This window comes from Ictidomys tridecemlineatus, chromosome 4 (genome assembly GCF_052094955.1).
Source record: "Ictidomys tridecemlineatus isolate mIctTri1 chromosome 4, mIctTri1.hap1, whole genome shotgun sequence".
Lineage (NCBI taxonomy): Eukaryota > Metazoa > Chordata > Mammalia > Rodentia > Sciuridae > Ictidomys > Ictidomys tridecemlineatus.
Window position 1 is genome coordinate 76,739,743 of NC_135480.1, and position 27,619 is coordinate 76,767,361.

Below are 27,619 nucleotides of genomic sequence, written 5' to 3' on the forward strand. Positions count from 1 at the left end.
TACTATATATCCATTCTGTCCATTATTCTGAGTAATCATTCTTAATTATCTGTGTGATGATTTCCTTTCTTTTTTTAGTTTTTTTATTGGTTGTTCACAACATTACAAAGCTCTTGACATATCATATTTCATACATTAGATTGAAGTGGGTTATGAACTCCCAATTTTACCCCAAATGCAGATTGCAGAATCATGTCAGTTACACATCCACAATTTTACATAATGCCCTATTAGTAATTGTTGTATTCTGCTACCTTTCCTATCCCCTACTATCCCCCCTTCCCTTCCCCCACATCTTCTCTCTCTACCCCATCACCTTTCTAAAATTATAAACATAAATATGAATATTTACAATCATTAGTATTGTCCTCTGCATTGGCAATCACAGGACAATCAATCTAGTACTAAATAAAATGGTTATACAGGTGGACAAAAAGAAACCTTAGCCATACCTATACATAGTCTTTTATAGGTTGACTTAAGAGAAAATAGTAGTCTCATAGAAAAATTGCCTAGAAAAGACATAAAAACAATAATCAATGAGGAAAAATTTAATTGGTCTGCATTAAAATATTTTTAAAGAGAGAGAGAATTTTTTAATACTTTTTTTTTTTCCGGCGGACACAACATCTTTGTTTGTATGTGGTGCTGAGGATCGAACTTGGGCTGCACGCACGCATGCCAGGCGAGCATGCTACCACTTGAGCCACATCCTCTGCCCGGTCTGCATTAAAATTAATGACTTTTTGCTTAAAGATAATATTTCAAAAGTGTAAACATACAAAACTGGAGTTGGTAAATTGCCATGCACTATGAGCTCTGCCTGTAATTTCACCTACTTGGAAGCCAAATGAGGTGGTTGGTTTAATTCCAGGTGTTTAAGACAATAAAGCAAGAACTTTTCTCAAAAAAATAAAAGCTAGAACCAGGCATGGTGGAAGATGCCTATAATCTCAGCCATTTGGAAGGCTGAGGCAGTAGGATCAGAGTTTTAGCAAGACTTTAAGCAACTTAGTAGTATACTTTCTCAAAAAATAGAAGTGACATGGTATGTTACTCAGTGATAAAGCATCCCTGGTTTCAATTCCCAGTGCCCTTCCCCCCCAAAAAAAAATATATTTACCAAGTATGTATCAAAGATACAATATGCATGCATCATAGATGCTATGTTGGTTGATCTGAATTGTCAGTTTGGATTAAAATATGCTTAATATTAGGATGCTTCTGGCTTGTCAATGGAAGTGTTTCTAGAAATGATTGACATACAGGACAGGAAACTGAAGTACAGATTCACTCTAAGTGTGGGCAGCCATAGGTTGAAGTCCTGGATGGAATAAAAGTTGAAAAAATGAGGCATCAGTGCCCTCTAGCTTGATTCCTCTTGAGGGGTTTTAGATTGCTGCTACAAAATCCTGAGAGCATCAGACTCTAGCTCCTTCACTCTTCCAAAGTGAACTCTGAAAACTATCAGGTTGTTTCCAGGCCTTTTGTCCCACTGGGACTACATCATTAATCCATCTTGTTCTGAAGCTTCAGTGTGTTAGACTAAGCATCTACTGGTTTCTCCACTCTCCAGCCTGCTGATAGACATTGTGAGATTATACAGCTTCTGGTTCTGTAAGCAAATCCAATAATCTCCTTTCAATAATCATATATTCCCTATTGGTTCTGTTCCTCTAGAGAGCCTGAATAACAGAGATGCATAAAGTTTGGTAAATAAAGAAAAGTGAACCTGGTAAAAAAAAATTGATAAGTTTTTTGAATGGTAATATCATAAAACAGAATACACATATGTAGTCTGCTGCACCCCTCCCTTGATTCAGGCAATGGCAAAGCCCTACTGAGGTGGATGGCGCAAGGCATCCATCCTCTGGAGGAGAGCAGTATGTTTCTGGGAATGGGCTGGTTTGTTTTTGTATTCCTTTAATAAGTATAGTTGCTACTTCTCATATGACCATTAAGTATGAAGGAAAAAACATTACTTTTCCAATTAATGCAACTACTTCTAAAGAATAGATCTGTTTGCTCTAAATGCAATGATTCAGCTATGGAACTTAAATTGTTAATGTCTAATGAAAAACTCCCTGTATTCCTGTCAAGGAAGTTTTTGAGAAATTAAATTAAAATCTAGGAAAGAAAAATTAATGTTAAGAAGACAGATTAGTGCTTAGTACTGGGCAACTTGTTCTTGTTCCTGTGCACAACAGTTTGTGCTCTTACTCTTGATTGATTAAAATTAATAATAAGTCAACCACTTGCCTTAACCATGGCACCAGTTCCAGTCAGTAAGTCAAGAAAGAATAGTCAAGGTATAGGCCAATAGTTTGGGACATTTCTAACTATTACTAAAAGTTAACTAAGAAGAAACAGCTCAAAGCAAAACGCGAACTGAAAGTACAAATGCTTGCTTATGCATAAGCCAAGATACATTCTTCTATTCTAATTGTAGCTACGTAATATTTGGTTTCTCTGAATAATGATTCCTATTTTGTAACCACAAAGTACTGTGTGCCTGCCAAAATGAAAAGTATGTATGATCAACTTCACAAGTAAAGATTGGGATCAACACCTTCACTTTGGTGTCTGTGTTGTTTCTCCACCATCCTTTTGCCTACTCCTCACCATCCGTTCGTCTCCTGAGACACCCTGTTGGAGCTGGACTTCGACAGTAGTCAGTGACATATGAAAAAATACTCACCTTTATGAGTCATTAGATTATTGCAAATTCAAACCGTAAATTGAATCACTAGACCTTGTCAAGAATAAATAAAAATTTAAAGATGAATAATATGTAGAATAAATAATGTTTACACAAGGCTAGAGAAAGTATTAATTGAAAAAATAAATTTTGGCTTACTTACTGAAAGCATTTTCTAAGGCCTAGGTTTTCCAGTAGGGATAAGCATATATTATCAGCAGTTTCTACATATACTTATTAGGTAAAATTTATAGGCAATGTTGTTCCTTTCATCATTTCTCATAATACCCTAAAATTTGGAGTCAAAGACACTTACCAACAGTTGAATAGATAAATTGTTGTACACTCATGCAAAGCAATTATATGAAGCAATCAAAATGGACAAACTCTCATTGCAACAATGTGAATGAACGAATTTCAAAAGCATAGGCTGAAAAAAATATTCAAACAGTTTTTCCACTGTATATATCTAAGGAATGATATATTACATATTTACCAAGAAAATACATTTTAGATCCTTTTACCACACACACACACACACACACACAATACCAATGGCAACTTACTTAAATAAATTTCAGACTCTATGGTGTAACATTAAAACTTAAAATATTTTTGGGGGGGTGCTGGGGATTGAACCCAGGGCCTGGTGAATGCAAGATAAATACTCTATCAACTGAGGTGTATCCCAAGCTCCAAACTTAAAATAGTAAATAACTTCATGAGAAAATAATTATACAGGTCAGTAATAACTGGGAATAAAATATAGGAAAAATTGCAATTGAGGGGGACATATTTTGTTTCACCAGGAGGATAATTATCTCTCCTGTTTAAAAATACTTTAAGCCACAAAGAGCCAAATATATTATTGCCTTTGGGGAAGGGGAAATAAAGACATTTAAAAAGCAGAGAGAAATTTTAAAGTAGATACAAATATGTGGTGAGTCTAGACCTACAGGTGGAGGTGGACATAATCACTGACAAAGCCCCTCCCAAGACTCAGGGACATGGAATGTGCCTAAGTTCTCGGTTTCATCATCAGAAACACAAGGAATGTTCCTACATCCTTCATGTTGCCATTGCACAATGAGACTAGCAAGTGATGAGTAACATGTAAAAGCAGTTTGTCTGAGGGCCTGAGAAGAGTTTGTAGGGAGAACTAGAGTGTGGAGCAGATATTGAGACAAACTGGTGAGCCAGTCCAACACTTAAAACAAAATAATGCTGGATGAATATGCAGCCCATGCAGCACTGAAATAATGATATCAGTAATGAATCCCAAAACCAACTCAACTTCCCACCAGATTAATTCAGACACAACACACACAGGTAAAGTCTAGTATGAGAGAAAGCATGTCAATTTACATTCTACATATCACAGAATTGTTCCATTTTTATAAGGAAATTATAATATATAAAAATAAACAAGAAAAAAGTAAAAGAAACACCATTCATCACCAAGCAATCAACAGCACTACATTGTACTCTTTACAGTTAGATCAGTTGGCACACTTCTTCAAAAGGTTGGTAAGGTGTCTTTGCAAATTGTGACTTTTTTTTTTTGTAACTTTTAAGGTTACTTACACAGAATGGAAAGGGAAAGGAAATAATTTTCTTTTTGAGTATGCGTGGTACTGGGAATTGAACTTAGTGATCCTCTATCATTGAACTACATCTCCAGCCCTACTCATTTTTGAGTTTGAGACAGGGCCTTGCTAAATTGCCCAGCCTATAAACAAACATGTGATCCTACTGCATCAGTCTCCTGAGTAGCTGAGATTACAGGAGTGTGCTACCATGCTGGCTACAAAAATGACATTTTATACAATGTTTTTGTAAATAGATCAGATTTATTACTTTTCTACAGATCACTCATTTATTTCAGTTATTTCAAGTTTGGTAAATTCTGCTATTTATTATTCTGTTTGATATTAGAAGGCAAATTTTAAAAGTTAAGATAGTGATATAAACTTTTAAAAATAAAAATCATGGGGAAAAAACATAAAGATTGAAGTGTGTTCCAAAGGTTCATGCTATTGGCTACATGCAAAGGTTTAACAGTGTCCCACCCTGGCTGTCTGTGCAAAAAGTCTGGGTCTTCAGCTTGTAGCTTCCACTTCCTGCCTGTAACATGCCTCCACCATCATAGGAGACAGAAACAGTCAATAGCTCAGAGGTTAAGTATCTTGACTTCACAGACTCTGAGAGTATTTGGTAGTTTTTTTGTCTCTCCTCTCTTTTACTCACAAACACTTCAATAGGAAGTGGTGAATGCTCTGGTGGCTCCCAGGTGAAACTCAAGTTCATGGATAACTTTTTAACAGCATTAACATTGTCTGAAACCAGCCCCCCTGCCGAACATTTTTTTTTTTTTGAGATCATCTTGCTCAGTCCCAGTCTGACCTTAAATTCTTTATCCTTCCAATTAGTCTCAGCCTCCTGAGTAGCTGGGATTACTGACATGAACCCCTGTGCACAGCAGCAGTCTCAAATTCTTTTGCCTGAGCTAGACCTTATATAATTGCTTTATAGTAGGTGTCAGAAATCACTGTGACCACACTGCATCTTCCAGATAGAAAGTATGGATACCCAAGCCAATGTCTGAGAGCTTGTATCTCTTTGATTTCTCTTTTAGGGAAGAAGTTTGGCAAATATGAATGTTTGAGATCCCCCCAAATGAAGAGTTCTCCTCATCTAACACTTTGAAAATCTGGGGCAAAAAACAGGGCCTCCTGGGCAGCCTAATGCCTTTGTAGCTCAGGAAATATCAGGGCAGCTACTTCTCCTGAACACTCTCCCTTAAAGTCCAGGATTCTTGTATTAAAAGTCTTGATTTTATATCCTAAGATCATAATTAGTAACAGCTGGGCAAATTCATCCTTGACACTAATCTGTGTACAAGGGAAGTTCTAGAAAAAGTCCATGCAGTGTATCAAGAGTCTGTAGAGGCTTTGTGGTTGCATCTTTCATGTTCCAAACAGCATGGGTTGCAGGTGTGGCCTCATTTGCTCTGGCAGTTTACACTGAATATGTGTCATTCCTTTAGAAGCACTTGGAAGGCAGGACCCTCGGTCTCTTACTGGAAAGGATAAGATTGAGGTGAGAAAAACAAAATTATTTTCTTTCTTTTTTCTTTCTTGTGTGTGTGTGTGTGTGTGTGTGTGTATACCAGGGATTGATTCCAGGGGCACTTAACCACTGAACCACATCCTAGTCCTTTTTCATATTTTAGTTAGGGATAGGTTTTACTGACTTGCTTAGGACCTTACTAGTTGCTGAGGCTCGGGTTTGAATTGCTGAGCCACCTGCCTCAGCTTCCAAAGCTAGGAATATAGGCATGAACCCCCAAACCTGGTGAGTAAAATAAAATTCCTAAACTAAATCCCTCTCTAAGTGTCAGAATAAAATTTAAATTCAATCTCAGGCAATATATATATATATATATATATATATTACTAAAAATCATATATTGATGAAACCCTCTTTCTACGTTTTTAAAGCAAAAAAATAAAAGAACACAACTAAAGATTAAAAACAATCTGAAGCTGAGGATTCATTTTGTTTTATTTTTTTTAATCCATCATTGTTGGTAAGCCTGTGGAGCTTTATTTATGAAGATTAGACAAGGTGATACATCAATACTCTGTACCTGAAAACTAATCCCCCACATTACCAAAACACCCACACTAATCCAATTACCCACACTAACCCAATTACTTACACTAACACTGATTGAGCATCCTGAAATGCAATCAAGGAAGAACTGGGTGTGGTCTTCAGGCACTCAGTAAAAGGGCACTCCTGGAGACAAGCTCATTCTTCTCCAGGGCATAGTTGGAAACTCATCTCACTGAGGGACATTTTAATCTACCTCCTCTACAACTGGAGCACGTAATCCTAGAGCTGACTTCATACTTACCCTTCTGCAACAAGCACTGATGAAATCATGGACCCACTAGTTAGGTAAGTACACAATTCATAGTGGAACTGTAGTTGCTTTACCAAGACAAATCAAGTCAAATTTCCTATTATAAATGATCTTCAAATTAGGTTATCTCTATGAAATGATGCTGTTTCTCTACTTAGTATAAAAATCATTCTTCTTCTGTCTTGACTTGAATATAGTTTGGAATTAAAGTGATATTTAATTTAATTTTCTTAGTTTTGTACCCCTTAGTTGGTTCTATGTATTTTATAAGGACTCAGAAATTAGCTTCCAGATAACTTGTACTTTTGTACTTGTAGATCTAAAAATATATTTAGGAATATTTCTTCCCTCTTATTTCTAGAAATTCAACCACTGTAGAAATGAGAACCCAAATTTTTAGCAAAATAAAATTATAAATGATGCTTTGTTTTCTGGAACAGATTAAAATATTTACATATTTTCACAGTGTGAAGCAGTGTTTGGAAATAGTTTGGGCTTGGTAGAGAGAGATATTCTCTTAAATGCGTAATTTATTTGAGTTATCTATTAATTTTTATATTTGGTCATATATTAAAGGAAGTCTATTTTGTCATAGGCAGAAGTATGCTATTCAGTAACAACTTCAGTAAAATTTTGTTCAGGACTTTTTCTCTTCAAGGATAAATGAATAAATTCTATTGATATTCTTCCTTCAGAAAATGGACTTAGGAATCTCACAAGCCTTCAAGAAACAATGCACCTGCTCCATCTGCCTGAAGTACCTATGGACCCAGTCACCATAGGCAGTGGCACAGCTTTTGTTTGCCCTTTCTCTGTCTTTCCTGGGAACAAGTCCAAACTCCTTCCTGTTTCCCTGTGCGCAGAGAGCCGTCTCAACAGAAATATGTCAAAAACAATATTCTTCTGAAAAATTTGATGTCCACTTCCAGAAAAGCCAGTCTCAGGTAATTCCTAAGCTCTAACAAAATGTGTGTGATCTACAAAGAGATAAAGAACATCTTCTGTGAAGAGAACAAGCTCCTGCTGTGTTTGCTCTGCTCCAGCTCTCAGGAGCAAAGGGCTCAGGGACATCCTTCTGTAGAAGGGGCTGTTGAGGAGTACCAGGTTAAGTGAATCTCCTAAGAGCACTGTGAAGGGTGAGTGAGGGCACTCAGGGATTATAACAAAGATGAGGATCACAATGATGATTGCCCTGTTTTTTACTGCTTGCTACAAAATTTTCCAAGCATCAAGGAAGAAGCTAAGTACCAAAGGTGTAAGCAATAAATAAAGTATACAAATATACCTGCCTTAGTGGAGCTTGCTTCTACAGGGCTCGTGATAAGGTACATGCTTACTTTAATTTTGAGTTTAACACTAAGGCATTAGAAAGTTCTCATTTGAAAAGAGTTACAGGATACTCCAATAATAAATGCAAAATATTTCTATATAGTATGTATATATACTAACACAAGGGATAAAGTGCTTGGAATTAGTGTGGTAGAGCCTCAGAAAATCCCAATTCTGATGGAATTGCCACACTATCTGAAAGATATATATCATTATCCCTGGCTACATTATATTTTGTACTTTTGCAGCCTGAAATCTTCTAAAATTCATAATCATCAATGGTAAAAAAAAGAAGGTATTATAATTTTTTTCTTCCTACAAAAGTAATTATATCTTTTTTGTTGATTCTATCATTGTGAAATGGAAACAAATGTATTTGCTTCTTAAGTGTTTAATGATTATATATATATATATATATATATATATATATATATATATATACACACACATATGTATATACATGCATATAAAAGAGAAGCTGCTAAAGCAAATAAGATCATTATGAGAAAAGACCCAGGTAAATCAGAAAAATCTAAATTAAAAGAATAAAATTATCAGTCCATGGATCGTAAGTATAAGTCTATTTTCCTAACACTCAGCTTGAGGCAGACATTCTAGAAATTTATCTATAGTCACTTTAACATCATAGTGTAAGGATATTAGACATAGCTTTTCTGGTGGTTTCTAATTCTAAAAGAAAATTCAACTATGTTGGTCAAACAAATGACCAAGCAGTGTTGTAGGGAGGTTTGAGATTAAAATTAATTTAATAAACAGAGATGAGACTATTGCATATAATGATGTGTGACTCAACTATAAATTCTAATTGCTTGCATAGAGGCTTTTATATGTGGGAGGATAAATTATCAGTCAAAACTTTTTCTTCAGATATTTTACACACTCATGAAGCAGATAAAAGTTGATAAGTGCAGATAAAAGTATGGCTTGGTTCCTTCCATCATTATAAAGAATAGAAAAAGAATCAGGATTAAAGAGGAATAAAATTGCAATTTCTGAGAAATGGGTAGATATGAATTTATGGTGTATGTAACATACTGATAAAATGTACTGGCCAAAGAGAGAGGTTTAAGTGGAGGAGGATAAAATCTTGCTGAAAGGTGATCTAGAAAACCTATCCCTACAGTGCTACATGTATCTATGGGAAGAGCTGATGAGGGCTGACTATAAGTAACTGTGTCCCATTCTTCATGGGGAAGAAAAACTACATATAGAGTCTTAAAAAGGAGAGGAAATTAATTTTTGAGCATCTCAAAAAAAAAGCAAAGCCAAAATGGTTCAAAAGAAGACACACCTCAGAGAAAGCTGGTGAAAATGTCCCATAAACCCTATGTTGAGCTTCTCCAGGTGAGCACTGAGATGCAGGTGAAAGTGTTTTACATAATCCTAGATTCTCAATTTTGACCACATTACTTAGTGCCACATCTAAATTTTCACATCTCCTGCATCAATGATGAGGTTCTTTCCTCTTTGGATATAATCTAGGTAAAGTTTAACTTCTATTCTGACTACAAATAAGCAAAATTTATGGAATTTTGTGAGTAGCTGTCCTAGGAAATGTTTTCTTCTTAAATTTTTGTTTTGAAACTTGCTTCTCTAAGAATCAGAAAATAACCACTTATTCATCAACATTCCATTTTTACCTGCCACTGGACAATATGAAGAAATTTTGGAAAAGCTAATGGTTCCTTACTTCTGTTTTGAAATTGTGGGTTTGAAATGCCTTCATTAGAGACATTATCTGCTATGTGCTACCCATGTCCTACCTTCTCACTCTTTTCTCACCCTCTGGGTGCTGAATTCTTCAAGAATTCAGTTTCTTCAAATATGTGTTACCAGTATTGTTCTGAGAGATGAAAATGAATATATTAAAAGGGTTGCTGTGATGATATTTGATACTTACCTGAACTTTACAAAAAACAAAATACCATCCTATTTTTTTTAAAAAAATATAAGCCTTTCTTGTTTTCTTTGCAGGACTTGGGAGGTCTATTGACAAAGTAAGTTTAGTCTTTAGTGAAAACTAGCGCACCATGTGAGCTATTAAGAAGATCAAGCTGTTTCCAACAAAGTGAAGAAATATTTTATGTAATTAGTAATCAACTGTGTGTGCATGTGTTTGTGTGAATATGATTTCCTGTTCCCTTTATCAGAAGTTAGCTTCTCTTTCTCCTGTGGTTGAGGGATGCATGTTTTGCTGGGCTGAATGCTGACATTCATAAATACAACCCTGTATGATTTTACATGATAAAATGAGGTGCAGGAGATAGTTTTTTCTAGTTAGAAAATGAGATTGGCATCTCTGAGAAATGAGCTGTTAACTGGCAAATAAAGTAAAAAAGACTCCTAGAAATAGTCCCTTCTCATGAAGATGGAGGTACACAATGATGAGAAAAGTGTTTCAAGAAATATTTTGAGTGGAATGGTTGTTTGGTTCCTTAAAAACTGTTATGATATCTTTCATACCACAAGATTCATATCCTCTTCCTCCTTACAGAAGTGAGTCAGTGCAGTTGCCTCAGCCTATAAAGCCAGCACTTCCTGTCCAGACCATCACTGGACTGATAGACAGGCTCAAGTACTTTCAAGGTGAGTATCAGCCCACGGATGGAAACACAGTATAGTGCCCTTCAGTAACGATTTTCTGTGGAAAATATTTACCTTTATTAACCTTTAGTATCCAAAAAGGAAATGCCCTGTCAATTTGTATTTATAATCACAATTAGTAAACTGATTACCATGATTAAATAAGAAAAAAAAATAAATGCAGGCTATTATAATGATAAATGTGATTCAGGGAATAGATACAAAATCACTTAAATCAGTCAGACAATTATAAATTAGTTCAGAATGTTCTCACTTTAAATTAGGTGCAGTTAGTGATGGAGATTATTTAAATATTTCCCCTTAAAACATCTTAGTAATTGAATATTTCACATGTATTATATTAAATGTAATATATAAAATGCATTAAATTTAATATATTAAAATACATGAACAAACATAAAATAAATGAATGCACAGAGCAATATTTTATGGGCATCAAAAATAAAATGAGTTCGTGAAGTTGAGGCAGTATATAGATTCTCATGGTAAACCTAAATAGAAACCAAAGCAAGTAGTAATTTCCTTGGACTTAGTGGCAATGCAGACCTCCAGTTCTCAGGTAAAATGAAAACCAATGAGCTAGAAATAGGCATGACCACCTATTTTGTTACAGTGTTCATATTTTTAACAGTGTTTTCATTGTCATTGGGTTTTTGTTTCTGCTGCAGATGTTCTGGAAAACTTGCAAAATACGTCAGCCAGAATTATCCCTTTACTTCTGCCTTCTAACCCATCTCTCCTCCTAAAAGAGTAAAAGGTATAACTACTCATCTAACAGGAATTTAAAAGATGATTTTGACTGGAATATTCTCTTCTTTCCACTGTGGAAATTTCCTTCAAAAATGCAGTAACCGATCATAACATCAAACTATTTGATGATGTGAGAAGTTTGAGATTTGAGCATGTCCATCTAGGTTCATGTTTGAATTCTGATAGATCTAACTATTTTGCTGCATGGGGAACAAAGAGTTCCCTGGGAAATATTACTATAAATTGGATATGAAGGACTCTTTGGACAGGGATCTAGGAATCTTCAAGGACTCCTGGGTAAGGAAGAATGGCACACTGATTGACTCCAAAGACATGTTTCTTCTCCTCTTTGTGAAGGAGGATGATCACTACAGACTCTTGACAACCTCACCAGTGTTTTTTCACTATGTAGAGAAGCCTTAGGTCCAGGTTGGTGTGTTTCTTAATTTTTGAGAGTGGAAGTTTGAGTTTTATGAATATTATCAAGAGTTCCTTTATATGGCAGTACCCTGCTGGCTCTTTGAATTTCCCACTCAGGCCTTTTGTTCATATTGGCTACAAATAACCAGGGATAAATCAGGAAACTCTATGCCTAGGAATTCTGTAATTCAGGCAGCCCTTCCCAATAAAAGTCAACAATATTATACTTTAGTATTTTTTTCAGTATTTTTTACTAGAGCCCAGTGTGGTGGTACATGCTTATTAATTCCAAGAGTTCTAGAAATTCAGGAAGCTGAAATTGGAAGACCTCAAGTTTGAGGCCAGCTTTGGAACCTTAGCAAGGCCTAGTCTAAAAAAAAAAAAAAAAAAAAAAAAAAAAAAAAAAAAGCCTGGGAATGTAGTTCAGTGGTAGAGCACCTCTGGTTTCATTCTCAGTCCAAGAAAAAGAAAAAAGAAAAAAATGTTTTCTTGAATGTAACTTCACCTTGCTTTTAAAAACAAAGATGGTTGAAGATAGTATGAATTCAAAATTGTGTTGATTAATTTTCTTTAAATGAAGATCATATTTTGTGGCACATAAAATGCTTTGCAGTCCCTTTTTTCCATCTGCACTATAGGCTGTGGATCTTTGAGTATTTTGTGAGTTTTTCAGAATTAACAAATTTACATAAATGTATGATACATGTTTAATAGCATTTTTTAGGAAAAATTTTCACATCATAAGCAGAAATATTTGTCCACAATAAACATACCATTTTGATGTTTTCAACTTTCTGTTAATCTAAGAAATTCTAATTTATTCATCCTTAGGGAATAAAAAAGGAAAACTCTTTCACACACTCAGGATAATAAGCTATTTTTCAGTGAAGCCAGTAAAGTTTGGCCCTTTCTCCTTCCCTACTATTTCCTTAACTATTTTTTTTCTTTCATTTTCTTCATTATTTTTATTTTTTATTCTAATTACTTATACATGATAGCAGAAGGCATTTCTATTCATTGTATGCATATTGAGCACATCTTTTCATTTATTTCTCTGCCTGTCCACAATGTAGAGTTGTTTCACATGTGTAGTCATACATGTACCCAGGGTAATGATGTTCATCTCATTCCACTATCTTTCCTACCCCCATTCTCCCTCCCCTACCTTCCCTCCCCTTTGCCTAATCAAAGTTCCTCCATTCTCACCCTCCACCCCCATTATGTATCTGCATCCACTTCTCAGGGAGACCTATAAAATAAACACTACAGAAGACTAAACAAAGACATTGAAGAAGTTCTTAGAAGATGGAAATATCTCCCATGTTCTTGGATAGGAATAATTAAAGTTGTCAAAGTGGCCATACTACCAAAATCATTATATAGATTTGACACAAACTCAATTAAAATCCCAACAATATTCCTCATAGAAATAAAAAAGCAATCATGAAAATCATTTGAAAAAATAAGAGACTCAGAGTAGCCAAAGCAATCCTTAGCAAGAAAAGTAAATCAGCATGCATTATAAGATCAGACTTTAAACTATACTTCAGAGCCATAGTAACAAAAAATGGCATGGTATTGGTATCAAGGTAGACTTGTAGACCAATGGTACAGAATAGAAGATACAAACACAACACCACATAAATACAGTTATCTGATAGTAGACAAAAGCACTGAAAACATACTTTGTAGAAAAGATAGCCCTTTCAACAAATGGTTCTGGGAAAAATAGAAATCCATATGTAGAAAAATGAAATTAAACCATTATCTGTCACCATGCACAAAGCTTAACTGGAAGTGGATTAAGGATCTAGGAATTGGACCAGATAACCTGCACGTAATGGAAGAAAAATTAGACCTAAATATTCAACATATTTGATTAGGTCCTGACTTCCTTAATTATTTTTTAAAAAAGTTTTATGTTAACAGCAAAATTGAGAGGAAATAAAGAAATTTTACACATGTTCTCTGCCCCTTCTCTATACACACAAGTTTATAGCCTCAATCATTATCCATATCCTCTGTCAGAATGATATATTTTTATATAACCAATGAACTTAATTTGGTACACAGAATATGTGGATACCATATACTTATAAAGAGGAGAGAATTTTGCCTTGTTTTCTTACTCTCTGAACTGATAACTCTAGTCTATTCATGAGAAAAAAACATCTACAAACCAAAATTGAGGGTTCTTTTACAAAAAGCCTGACAAGTATTCCTTGAAATTGTGAAAGTCATAAAAAGTAAGGAAAAAAGCTCTTTTAAATGAAACCAAAGGAGTCATCAGAGTAAATTCAATGGTCCATTCTAGGTTGGATCTTGGAATAGAAAATAGGATTTTCATGTACAAGCTGGTGTAATTTTTAAAAATTTTAAAAATGTCTTACTTTAGTTCATGATAACTTACCAATGTAAGCTTCCAATGCTTCGCAACTGTCTCATGGGATGTATGAACATTTTGGAGGAATAGGAAACTGGCCATAGAAACACAAATACAAATACAAATTAAGTCAGTATATCACATTTTTAACTTTTCTTTAGATATAAATATTTTAAAGTAAAATTTGAAAAGTTTTAACACAGATATCTATGTGTCTATGTTCCATGACACACTTAGATAGTCAAAAAAGCAATGTTTAGAAAAATTTATATAAAGTATTTACATTTTTACAAATATATACATACACCAATTAATCATCCATCAGTGGTGGCCAGTGTCTGAAGTATGAAGCCCCATGCAGTACTGAGCCTCTGAATCTGCTGAGCCTGGATCACTTTTCTTCTCAGTTTGCTGTTTATTCTATTTCCCAGTTGAGATGCAGTTGTGGTTGCCAGTTCAGGTGCAGCATTTCATGTTTTACCTCAATGGCATTTTGTGATAAATTCTTTCTCAGTTTCTTGCCTCTTTCCTGTTTAAATCAAGACCTCTGAGGGATCTCAGGCTATCTCCTTAGGATATCTCTTCAGGGTTCTTAATGCATTATTTTACCTCTTTTATCTATCTGAATCTTCTGCCTTTTGTTTTATACCTTTGTTTGATTCTTCTGAAGATTTTTGAATATATTATATAACATGGTATTATACATTAAAAGACTCAACTTTGCCATAGTTAAAAATACATTTTATTTATATATATCTTCTCTTTCAAACTAAATAGTTCAATACTGTCCTCAGTGTCTGGAACAATTTATCCAAAACTCCAAATTTGGACAGGAAATACTAGTCATGCCTCACTCACCTCACATACTAGTAGTATTCTTCACATTAGCTTGTGTTCACCAGTCAATTTGTAACATTACCAGAAATCCCTGCGTATTCTGAAAGGAAAATACTATCTTCCAATGAAAACTCAAACTGAGCTGACAACATCATTTTAGTCTGCATAAAAACAAAGAACACATTTTCATATTTACCATGAAGAAGTGAGTTTTGTGAACTTCCTCATTTAAGAGTGGTTCATGACTGGAGTTTGCTTTATCTGTAAATTTTGTATCTTCACATAAGAAACTTAAGGATATAGTTTATTGTATTATTTGAGAAATGGGAATTTAACAAAAATTTTAATATAAAACAAAATGAGATTAGTGATGATCCAATCACATATTAGATTTTTTTCTTCTTAATCCTGAAAACTACAAGAATACAATAAAGCAATTCTAGGCGGATGCTGTAAATCAGCTAAACCCACTAATTTTTAAAAATATATGAAAAATCAAATCTTAAAAACTACAATGAAAAGAATATTGTTTATTTGAAGACTGTGTTTGGAGTATTAATGCTATAGGGCAAAAATGTTTCATCTGTTCATATATTTTAAGTAGTAGTAATAATAAGAATCAAGATTAATTTCTTGAACATTTACTCTGCAAGGAAGGTCTAGGAGCTCTGCCATCATGAACTCCTTTTGCCTTAGTAACTTACCCTTTGAGACAGGTGCTCTCAGTAATCTATTTAGAAGTGAGGAATAGATGCAGAAGGCAATAACCTGAAGGAACATAAGAAGGAAGTGGCAGGGCCAGGAATAAATTCAGCAAGTCTGTTGTGAAAGGCCAGGCCATCACATTAGTCCAAGAGGAGGAGGAAATGATAGGTGAAATGCACCCCTGTAAATGAATTTAGCACAATGTATCTCAGACACATGGACAAAGAAGAAGTATAAATGCCAAACTAACTCCATCAAAGTGCTATATTTCAGAAGTTCAGTAGATTAGACAATTGAAAAGAAAGGGAAGGGAGGGGGACAGAAATAGCAAAGACAATGGAATGAATTGGACATAACTTTCCAATATTCAGATACGAATACACAACCAGTATAACTTCACATCATGTACAACCACAAGAATGACACCATAATTAGAATAAATTATAGTCCATGTATGTACAATATGTCAAAATATACTCTACTGTCATGTATATCTAAAAGGGACAAATTTTAAACATTTTAAAAAATAGAAGCCAAAAATAGATTGATAATAAATAAGGTACTGTATACCACTTGTTAACATGGCAAATCTACAATAAGTTTGTTCTCCTAAATTTGTAACACATTAAGGAAAATATTCTAAAAGTTCACTTTTCACTTTTTTCTCTTCTTTCTTTCTTCTTCTTCTTCTTCTTTTTTTTTTTTTTAGATGATACACTACCTTCATCTTTTAATTTTTTTAATGTGGTACTGAAGATTAAACATAGTACCTCACACATGCTAGGTGGGTGCTACTGAGCTACAACCCCAGCCAATCTTCACCTATTTATTTCTTCACTTTCAGCAACCATGCCATAAACACTTACTTAATGAGAAATTAAGAATCCAGGAGTAAGCAGGCAAGATACTGCTAAAGAGTATTATTTATTGAGAGAGGCAGATTATAAAACAAGTAATTACCTAACAATGACAATGATGAGTGCTGCAATGATATGGCCTCCCCTAAAGGCAACATTTCAGGGGAGACTATCAGGAAAAGAATTAAGCTAAGAGAGTGTGTTAAACACCAATTGAGTACAGAGAACAGCAGCTGTTGTTTTTGGTCAAGGAACAGAAGGAATCAGTGGGGTGGAGTGCAATGACAATGGGCTGCTTCATTGTCATGAAAATCAACTAGAAATGTCTCTCAGTTGGACTCTTTGCCTTTAAAAAAGCATACAAATTATTGAAGATCTGTCTCAAATGCTTATCCCCTTTCTTACTGCTGGTCTCAAGTAGTTACTACTCTCCTCTTCAAACTGCCAAGAGAAGAATGATTAAATATCCTTTTTAGTACCTGATTATAAGCCAAGACTGATTTATTTTGCCATATATGTGATCCATGACCTCCCAAATATAAGACCATTCCCTCCTAACCTCTGATTCCCCTAGATTCCTGGAAAAGTTCAGAGAAGTATTCAGTTATGTACTGAATTGTTGAATTAAAGAAAAACTTAAAAATAAAAACATTTGGTGAAAGATGAAATCTTGGAAATCAGCATTTTTTTCAAAAGCATATGTGTATTATCATGAGAATAACTTTATATTCTAAATCATAAAACTATGCTCTGATTTACTCATCAAAAGATTTTATTAGATAAATTTCTGCTATGTTTAAGATAACCTATGTTATCATCATAGAATGCTGCTTCCTTGAATCATCATTCTAGAGTATAAAGCAAACAGAAAAAAAAAAAAAATTCTCTCACTTAGGGCTCACATACATTCCAGAGTTAAAGGCAGCAGTGAGACAGACCAGGAGCACATTTCTTAAACAAATGTTCAAGGGTTGCTTTCCTGGTTAGGATATAAATTGAATTGCTATCTCTAATTCAATCTTTTTTTTTTAATGAGGACTACTATATTCACCTTCTATAGAGGAATCAGCATTAATATAGGCCACTCCACGTTCTTGAAGAAGTCTGGAATCCTCCTATCACAAAAAGACAAGAAAAATCCACCTTTAAAAATATCAACATAACCACCCTCCCATCCTCCAGCAAAAGGCACATTAAATATAAATTTCTGAATGAAATAGGCCCATATTAACAAATTTAGCATATAAGACTCTCAAAAGAGAGTTGACTTGAAAGAATTCAATGAAAGTTACCAGTTAGAAACTACAAACAAAACTTTAAAACACTAACATTTAAGATGAACTGTCCACATGTTTATGTACATGGAAAAGAAGTGAATTTCTGAATCATACTGTAGTTTGTCCATAGATAAGTTTAAAAATTCTCTCAGCAAACATGAAATGATCTAGGAGACTTTTGAGTGTAAATCTTCCTACAAATATCTCATTATTAGTAGAAAATATTGCCCCATTCACATTGAATAAGCTATTTCAAAATCTGCTTGAAAAATTTATAAAGTTGAATCCTGTAGACCTGAAGTCAAGTTATCTTGTAGGATGGCTCCACCTACTGGTAAACGTTGATAATTGAACACTTTTAGAACACTATCAGGAAGTATAGCAAAATGTTTTTGAGATATTAATGTAGATTTCGAGTCTCCAAAATATGTAATTTCCTAAGCATTCTGAATATAACATGAAAATGAAAATAAATATGTAACTCTGAATGATAACAATAATTCAAAAGGGGCAAATCAGATCCTGAAAACATTTAGGCTTTTTATGATACCATCATAAATCTTTCTAGTAAAAAGCTTTACCACAGGGCTGGGGTTGTAGCTCAGTGGTAGACAGCTTGCCTAGCATGCATGAGGCACTGGGTTAGATCCTCAGCACCATATAAAAATTAAATAAAGATATTGTTTCCATCTTCAACTAAAAAACAAATATATATATATATATATATATAAAAGCTTTACCTCACATTCTATGAAAACACTATTTCTGCTCCCCCCACCAAGGAAAATGAATGTTTACAGAATATCCATTTATTTGCTATTATGCTCCCAGAAAATAGAGATAAATTCAGAAAATAGAGATAAATTAATTTCAACAAGTAACATTGTATCTCTAAAAAACAAAACTTAGATCTTTAGTGAAGATAGTTTTTTCTTGAGATTTGAGCAGGGATTTATTGCTTAAGATTAAAAAAAAAAAGCTTGAGCATTTTCTCACTGTATTCACCTGTTATTTTTACAAATTTAACTATTAAGTCCAAAGTGCTTTGTTTTGGTATGTTTTGTGGTGCTGGAGATCAAATCACCGAACTTGTGCACACTAAGCAAATGCTCTAGAACTGATCTATATCCCAGCCCACTGCTTTGTTACTATGAAATTTAACATTGTAGCAAATTATTCACTAACCTCTGCCCACTCAGTAGATCCAAGAAGACCAAATTCTTCTGCATCTCAGCTTGCAAACAAAATTGTTCTTCTAGGCCTCCATCCTAAAATATATATGTATATGTACATAAATACTGGGGAAAAATGTACTGTACCCAAGACATTATCAAGCCCAAATGGGGGAAAATAAACAAATACAAAAAAAAAAAAAGAAAGAATTGAAAGCATCATTTGTTGATTAGGAAGGGTGAATTTTGAATTTAAGAATCATAATGGGCTAGACTTTGTGGCTCATACTTATAATCCTAACAGTTCAGGAGGCTGAGACAGGAGAATCACAAGTTCTAAGCAAACCTCAGCAACCATGAGACACTAAAAATTCAGTGAGACCCTGTCTCTGAATAAAATTCTAAATAGGTCTGGAAATGTGGCTCAGTGGTCAAGTGCCCTTGAATTAATCTGGAGTAGCACCACCCCCCCCAAAAAAATAATAATTTTCTTTTGTAAGATTTTAAAGGTGATTTGTCAAAGTGAGATAGCATGATTGAAAAGAAAGAAATAAAGACACAATAATAGTCTTAAAAAAGCCATAAAATATTCTGATAAATTTTTGATAATTGGCTATGCATTGGAAGGCTTTCTGTTCTGCTTTCTGTTCTGCAGTTGCCTAAAAGGAAAGAAGATATTGCTAGGTGAAGCCAGAGTTCTGACAACCCATAGAACTGAAAAATCATTTCCAACTCCTCCCTGTGGTTCTGACATCACATAAACAGATGTTCAGTGTCAGCTGACAGTATGATTTCACTCCAGCCTCTGGTATTAGTGAACAGGGGCTCCATTAGCAACAGCAATGCCTGTTGCTGCTGAAGTATGTGTAATTCAGTGGGGAAGGTCATGTGGCTGGGCAGTAAGACTCTAGCCTCAGAGTTAAAGAAAGATCTTGTCCAAGTCTTGATTCTCTCACTTACAAGAGGTGTAATGAGGTGAGTTATTCAAACTGACCAAGTCTATCTCCTCATCACACCAGGACAACAGAATAAATGTGAAGTCACTACTTGACTATTGGGGGTTAAATGGAGCAATGCTCAAAAAGCTCCTAGTGATCCCAAAATTCTAATCTGTCATTGTTAGTAAATATTTCATGTGTATTTATTAGGAATATTTATCCTGGCTTATATTTATATTTTAGTTGCTAAATAAGCTATATTAAAATGTGTCTACACACACATACACACATCCCAAAAAAGAATGCTTATCCTATAGTTGTTGAATTTAACATCCTGGTTTTTTTTAGTTTTTTAACAGCATTATTCAGATTTCCTATTATTATTCCTTAACATTTCATTGTTTCAGCATACTCTATAATTGCCACAGAGATGTTTTGCATTTATCATAGAGATTTTCCAGTGTCATGTCAAATCATGAAACTTTAATGTGTGGGAGAATCAAACTAAGAATTGAACCTAGGGGGCACTTAATCAGTAAGTCACATCCCCAGCCCTTTTTTACATTTTTATTTAGAGACACAGTCTCCATAAATTGTTTAGGGCCTTACTAAGGCATTGAACTGTGATCCTTTGTCTCAGCCTCCTGAGCTCCTGGGATTATAGATGGAACCATGATGCCAGACTCAAATCATGAAGTTTGTTTTTGTAATAAGATTAAATACTACCAATTCATTTAATATGTAAATTCGGGTCTCCATTCATTTATTTTCTTAAAATCTAAAATATTTCTGTGGAGAAGAGAATGGAGAACCCTTGTATTTCATTTTAATTAGAGACAATATGGCTTTGTGAACCAGAACCCAGAAATTTCAGTCTAAACTCTGATTGTCTCACTGGGCCACATATTACCTACATGACCCTGGGTAAATTATTTAATTCTCTAAAATTGGTTAACTTATCTGCAAAAGAAATACTAAAATAACTACATAATCATATCCCTGGTTGTTATAAAGTCAAAATGAGCCATTTATATGAGAACACTGTTTCTCAAAGAAAATCAATAGCATGCAAACTAAACATACTTTCACTGTTGTTTTTACTGTTGCTTAAATATAATGTTTGCATCTTATAGCCCTCAGACACCTAGTTTGCAGGGTCAGAAAAGAGAATAGACTTGCTGCTCACAAGGTATAAAAATTACTTTAAAAATCATTGATACTACATTTTTTATTTTGGTTTTCATATGAAGATTCTAAAATGATTGAATCAGTAGTTCTAAGTCTATGGATGAGAATAGGAGAGAACAGACACCCTACAGGGAGCAGAATCCCATTAGACAGCCATATTAGTATTTCACTGGGCATAGCTTCTATATCCTTAGTCTTCATGACCTGAAGAGTGAGACTGAAGCAGCCCAGAAATTTCTGTTTGCAGCTCTCTGACAGAAAAGCTTTGGCTTATGACATTTTATGTAAGAAAATGGTTACATCTTCTTGATTACGAAGAGCAGCCAAGAACAGTGCAATTCCTTCATGTTAGATTATCATTTAATTTATGCTACTAATAATATCACAGTCTGTAATAAATTAAAATTAATAAATAAATTATCTAACAATAATGGCTGTCTTCTATTTTGACCAACAGATAGCAACAGCTAAGATAGTATTTTCAAATTAACACTACAGAAGACTTAGTTGAGAATTCAAAGAGACTGGTCTTTTATTTTTTGTTTATATTACCTTCCTTTTTCAGTTTTCCAAAGCTCCTCAAAATTTCATGAACAAGAGCTGCTACACTCTGAGGGTCAATTCCCCCCAAAGACCCATGAGTCTCGGTGACCTCCAAGAATGACATATCTGTCTAGAAACCAACATTGCAAGACTGTGGCTTTAGGTCAATAATGGAGTAAATTGCAAATGATTCAACAATGTCTAAACACGAAGCACTCACAACTCAAGAAAAATAGCAAGTTTCTTGAAATCTTGTGCAAATGTGCTGTTTGATCTGATTTTAATATGTTTCCTCTCTATGAAGAGAGTATGAATGTGATAGAGAAAATGCATACCTCAATACATTACTGTAATCCAAAGTATATGGACAATTATATACATTTATTTTTATCTACCTTTTCAATTCTCTATTACTCTCTCTTACCTTACCACTTTCCTTCCAACATTTTCGGAGTGAAAAAACACAGTTCTGTACTTTCTACTCTTACAAATTTTCAAAGTACAGGTCCTAATTTTTCCTCTCTGAACTTTTATCTCTCATAGAAAAAAGGGAATTGTTCTGTCTACCCAGTTCTCAGGGCAAGTTTCCACATCTGATAAAACACAGATTACAATTGAATGTACGGCTCTCCTTACAAAGTAGGGGCCCCTCATCCCAGGTCTTTATTATTCTTGTAGTCCCAATGTTTAGCACATTGCCCATACAAAATAAGATTCAATTAAGAGCTAGTTATACATTGTTCAGTACTCACTAGAAGGATATAAACATTCTTGATCCCTTATAAGAAGAAGCATATAAAATTTACATGTACCTATTTTAGTAAGAAATGTATAACCAACTAGTTCCTATGGAACTGAGATGTGCTAAAAGAAGGCTATATATAAAATATATTAATCAGCACATCATTTGAAAATCTATGGAATGCATGTGTCTAGATATTGTCAATTACTTTAGTTGTAGAAAATAACATTCTACAAAGAATTTATTAACTTAAGTTTATCTTAGTTTTCTGAGTTTTTCCTTTTGTGCAGATGTTTGTAGTTATCATTAAAACATTTCCTTATGTAAAATATATGGCAAGCAAATCAAGAAAACTTAGAGAAACACCTCAAAATTCTCTCCCTGCTCACCTTGCTTTAATTCTTTGACTGAAACACTCATAGTTTATCACTCACTTCAGTCATCTCCCCAAGCTAGCTCCACTTTTCTTTTCTTCACAACATGTATAACAATACCATATTACATTATAGATAGTGTTTAGGTAAATTTTATTAGGGCAAAGTGTTATATTCTTTGTTCATTTTATGCCCCCAGAGCTCAGACCACCACCTGGAACATAAGAGTTTCTCACTCAATATTTGCTGAGAAAATAGTTAATTTACTGGTTCCATGGCTCCTCTGAGAGTACCAGTCACATTGTAAAACCTTGTCACTTCACTGTTGGAATCAATGTGCATCTTGACTTTTCTAAAGAAAAGAGAAAGCATACATTCTCAAAAATCCTGGTTATCAAATTAACACCACAATTTTTAAATCTTCTATCATTGTTTAAATTACACTAGCCATTTTTTTCTAGTTGTAGTTGGACACATTACCTTTATTTTATTTATTTTTATGTGGTGCTGAGGATCAAACCCATTCCTCGAATGTGCTAGTCGAGAGCTCTACTGTTGAGCCACAACCCCTCTAAAAGTGTGGCCCACTTCAACCTCTAGTTTTGTTTCCTACTGGTGCTATACACATTTTACTTTTTATGTCATTCTCTACAATTTTAGTCTCTTAAAAGATCTGTATTAAAGAATTAAATTGAAATACTCTCTTAACTGTGTAGAGAATTTTCCAGTATAGCCAGGTCCCACATTATAAGGCACTTTGAGACCTACTTTCCAGCTGCTATCTGGTGGTGCTGAGCCACCCATGTATCTGTTGGACCAAAAAAGGAAAAAAAAAAATCATTATTAGCTGGAGGAAAACTTTTACTTTATTTAACAAGTTGTAAGTGTCAGTGAACTAAAACAAAGAACAAAGTAAACACATACACACACACACACACACACACACACACACAAAACCTCCCACTTTTATTTCTTAATTTATCAAGACACTCATGGATATACCATACCAATTCAACCTGGGGATTCTAAAGAATTCTCTTAAGCTACTTCTCTCAAAGTTCCTGCCAATTTCTGCATGGTGAAGGCTGCAATAGTAATATGTCTCTCAACTTCTTTCCAGGCCTTGGAAGTGTCCACTTTGCTTTCAATATCAGACAAAGCATCAGAAATTCCTGGGAATGATTCCCCTGCATACTTGTTGTGGCTGCTTGGAGCATAGATGACATGCCTGTCAAGAAAATATTTTGCTGTTAGTTGCACAAATAACATACAAGAAAGAAAGAGGAGCACCATACAATCTTGGATCTCATATTTCTAAATTTATACTTTGAATAAGACCTTTGGCAAGCAAATTTAAAAGTTCACTAGTCTCTAAAGACTAGTCTATGAAATATGTATTAACTATTTTACTTTAAATAGAAAGCTCAAAGTGGTTCAGAGCTAACACCAGTAGTAACAAGGATAAACAACTTCTGATTACCTGGTGTAGATTGTACTTGGTATTCTGTTGAGAGCCACAGCCAAAGGGGCCCCAGCAAACTTCCAGCTGCCAGCAAACTTCCAGCTGCCAGCTGATGATTGGCTCACAGCGGCCCCAGCAACATCTAGCTGATTGGCTCCTCTGCGTTGATGTTCATTAGGCTGTTTCCCTGCCCTTCAGACTGCCAGCTGATGATTGGCTCACAGCGGCCCCAGCAACATCTAGCTGATTGGCTCCTCCACGGAGCTGATCATTGGGGAAGTTTTTTGGCTCTGCCCATGCAACCCAGCCAATCGGCCTCAAGAGCAGGAGGATTGTGGGAGGTTGAGAGGCTGGTGTGGGGGTGAGAGGCTTGTGGAAGCCGGTGGTGGCAGTTGGGCTCTGAGGGTTTTTTTCCTGAGGAGCTGTTTTGTTTGGCATTTGTAGTTCTAAAAATAAAGTTAGTTTCTTTTGACAAGTGGCTCCTGAATTGTGCCCAGCCAGACTGCGGCAGTATTCTTTAAGAATTTACTACAATTTTGTAATTCTTTTTTTTTTTTTTTTTTGGATACTGAGGATTGACCCTAATGGACTTTTACCACCAAGCCACATCCCCTGCCATTTTTTATTTCATTTTATTAGTAGTAGTTTTTATTTTAAGACAGAGCCTCACTTAATTGCTTACAGCCTCACTACATTGCTGAGTTTGGCCTTAAACTTATGATTCTCCTGCCTCAGCCTCCTAAATTGCTGATTATAGGTGTGAGCCACAACACCTGGCCAATTTTTCTAATTCTTTAAAGTGAGTTCTACAAAGTTGTCATTAGTATTTCACAGAGGAGGAAACTGACTACAATTAAATTATTTGTCTCAATGAGCATGGGAAATAAGAACTGACTTTTATGACACCACACTGCTCCTGACCTTATAACACTGCTGTGGTAATTAAATTTCCATTTATAATCATCAAACCAATTTTTTTCTCTTCTTTAAAAATTCACATTCTAAATGTGAGTTAATGCTTAGCTGAAGGCATGAAGAATCATTAAATCTATCTGTAATGTTTACAAGGCCTAGAAAGAAGACTTTCATTGAAGGGGCTAAGCCAGGTCATGTGCTAGCCCTGAAAGAGGATAAGTTGCAAAGTAACAAGGTAAAGTTTTAAAGAGGCACAACCATGCTACCTTTGGCAAAATAGTCACCCTGTTTGGATGACTATTTTCTCCCAACCTCTGACCCTTTGATAATCCCTCTAGGGAAAGTTGGCACCACTTCTGGCTGTTCATAATATAACCCATTTTGCAGTATTCACAGTATGGGTAACCTGGGGGCAGTGGATGGGTACTTATCATAAATAAGCAAATTTGTCAAAATTTAGGGGGAAAACTTTTAATAACAAATTTAGGGAGGAAATAAAAATATTTATTACATATTATGCATGTTTATTGAATTTATTATTATTATGCATATATATATAAACAAATACATTTAAAATAGAACAGGGGCAAAAATCATGTGTAAGAAAATAGAAACTTGATTTCATATTTTACTGTAATTGGAGAGATTTTTGTTTTCTGTTTATTATCTTAATGAATCTCTTACATTTCCTAAAATAAACATTTTTTTTATAATCAGACACAAAAAATGCTAAAAATAAAGATACTTAATAGTCATATTACATTATTTGGAAACTCAATATACTATATTTATCACTACATACATTTTCAAATATTCTATTAGCTTGCAAGAAATCAATTTTGATATTTTTACCAAGGTGCACAACATTTTAAAAATGTAATGTTAAACTGAAGAGTAATATTTTCTTTCTTACCTATAGAAAAGTCTGTCTGTTAATCCTAAATGATCAATGAATGCCTGTTCCAGAAGCATCAGCTGATAATTCATAATCCTCAATAATACTGGGCTAAAAAGAAAATTAATATGCAATAGTTTACAGGGATATAAGTTAAATTTACATAGCATGAAAAGCAATTATTTCACTCAAGTTTACAATTTTATATCAAATTTCATATAAGGAATAGTAAAACTCCATTAGTCTCCAAAATGTGTATATATATGTATATATTAGTATTTAATATATATATTAGTATTTTATATATATAAGCATTTAATGTATATATACATTAAATAAGTATTTATATAAATATTTTTTATAAAAAAGTATTTAATGGATATATATCCATTAAATACTTTTTCAGCAAAATTTGAAATATTGTAAATCATTCTCTGCAAAGAAACTACAAAATTAAAATTTTTCAAGCACTTCACACTTTAAACTTGACCAAGATAGCAATGTTTTTTGTGATTCTAATTTGAGGCCACAAATCCAATTAGCAAACAAAATGACAGCCAAGTTTCCTTAGCATGTATTGTGAATTATTTGAATAGTGGAAATTCATGAAATACTGCGTTTCATATACTATATGTTGCATGGTAATTTATAAGACTCCAGGCAAATTATGAAGGCCATAAATGCTAGATTAATCAATATTTTTACATTTTTTAGAAGTTACATGGTTAAATTTCATGCTTTTGAAACTAAAGCTTAATGATATATATTCTAACTTATATTCTTCTTCAAGGAAATTGTGTTTTTCTTGGAAATCACATTTTAATTGGTAATTCTATTCAGTGAACCTGTTTTCTGTTGTCTGTATTATTTTCTTTCCATTTATTTCAGGTCACTTTCAGACATTTAGCAGAAACAAAACTCTGTCAGGCCAACACCCTTCATTTTAACTCACTTGGATTAGGATGAAAGTTATGGATTATGAGGGTTAAACAGATTACTGTTCTATAGAAATGTAGGTACCCACCGTTCTACCAAATTCACTGTCTTCTGTGCTGTGAGAATTAAGATAACATTGAACTATCAGTCAGGCTCAGTGCAGCCATGGGATTGGAGTCCAAGGCAAAAGTTGAAAAGGAATTTACTTAGTTTTTACCTAGCCTCTGCCCCAAAATGATTGGTTGTTTTTATGCATCCTCTTCCTCTATCATTTAGAATATGGCTCTTTCTGAATCCTGAAAGAATTAATGTCACTATATTAAGAAGGAGAAACTGGTTGTAAAATTAAGGGCTTAAAGTTAAAGATGTGGTTAAGCATCTGTACACATTGGGTGAATAGGGTGGCTATCACTCCTCAATCTCTTTCCTCAATTCAAACTGGAAATAGTAGACATAATGCTACATAATGGCCATGTCAATGTGGTGTCAGGGAGATGAAGTAGCATGTAGGCAACATGTTAGATATGACATTCTGTGGAGTGGACTGTTACATGAAAACAAGATACACTATATAAAACAACACCAAGGTTCAACATCATAATGGCACCTCAAGGAAACATCATTTGTAGAACTTAGATTTTCTTA

The 27,619-nt window shown here is 34.3% G+C and overlaps 1 protein-coding gene across 1 annotated transcript in view; it reads right to left on the minus strand.

Annotated features, from left to right (window-relative positions):
- The window catches only part of LOC120889673 (putative N-acetylated-alpha-linked acidic dipeptidase), a 133,761-nt gene extending 110,191 nt beyond the window's left edge, over positions 1-23,570 (minus strand). Inside the window, 7 exon segments of the mRNA XM_078045127.1 lie at positions 17,424-17,429; positions 17,575-17,647; positions 18,995-19,077; positions 21,660-21,735; positions 21,737-21,782; positions 23,035-23,118; positions 23,476-23,570. Coding sequence (XP_077901253.1) covers positions 17,424-17,429; positions 17,575-17,647; positions 18,995-19,077; positions 21,660-21,735; positions 21,737-21,782; positions 23,035-23,118; positions 23,476-23,570 — 463 coding nt within the window.
- Positions 23,571-27,619: the final 4,049 nt, after the last annotated feature.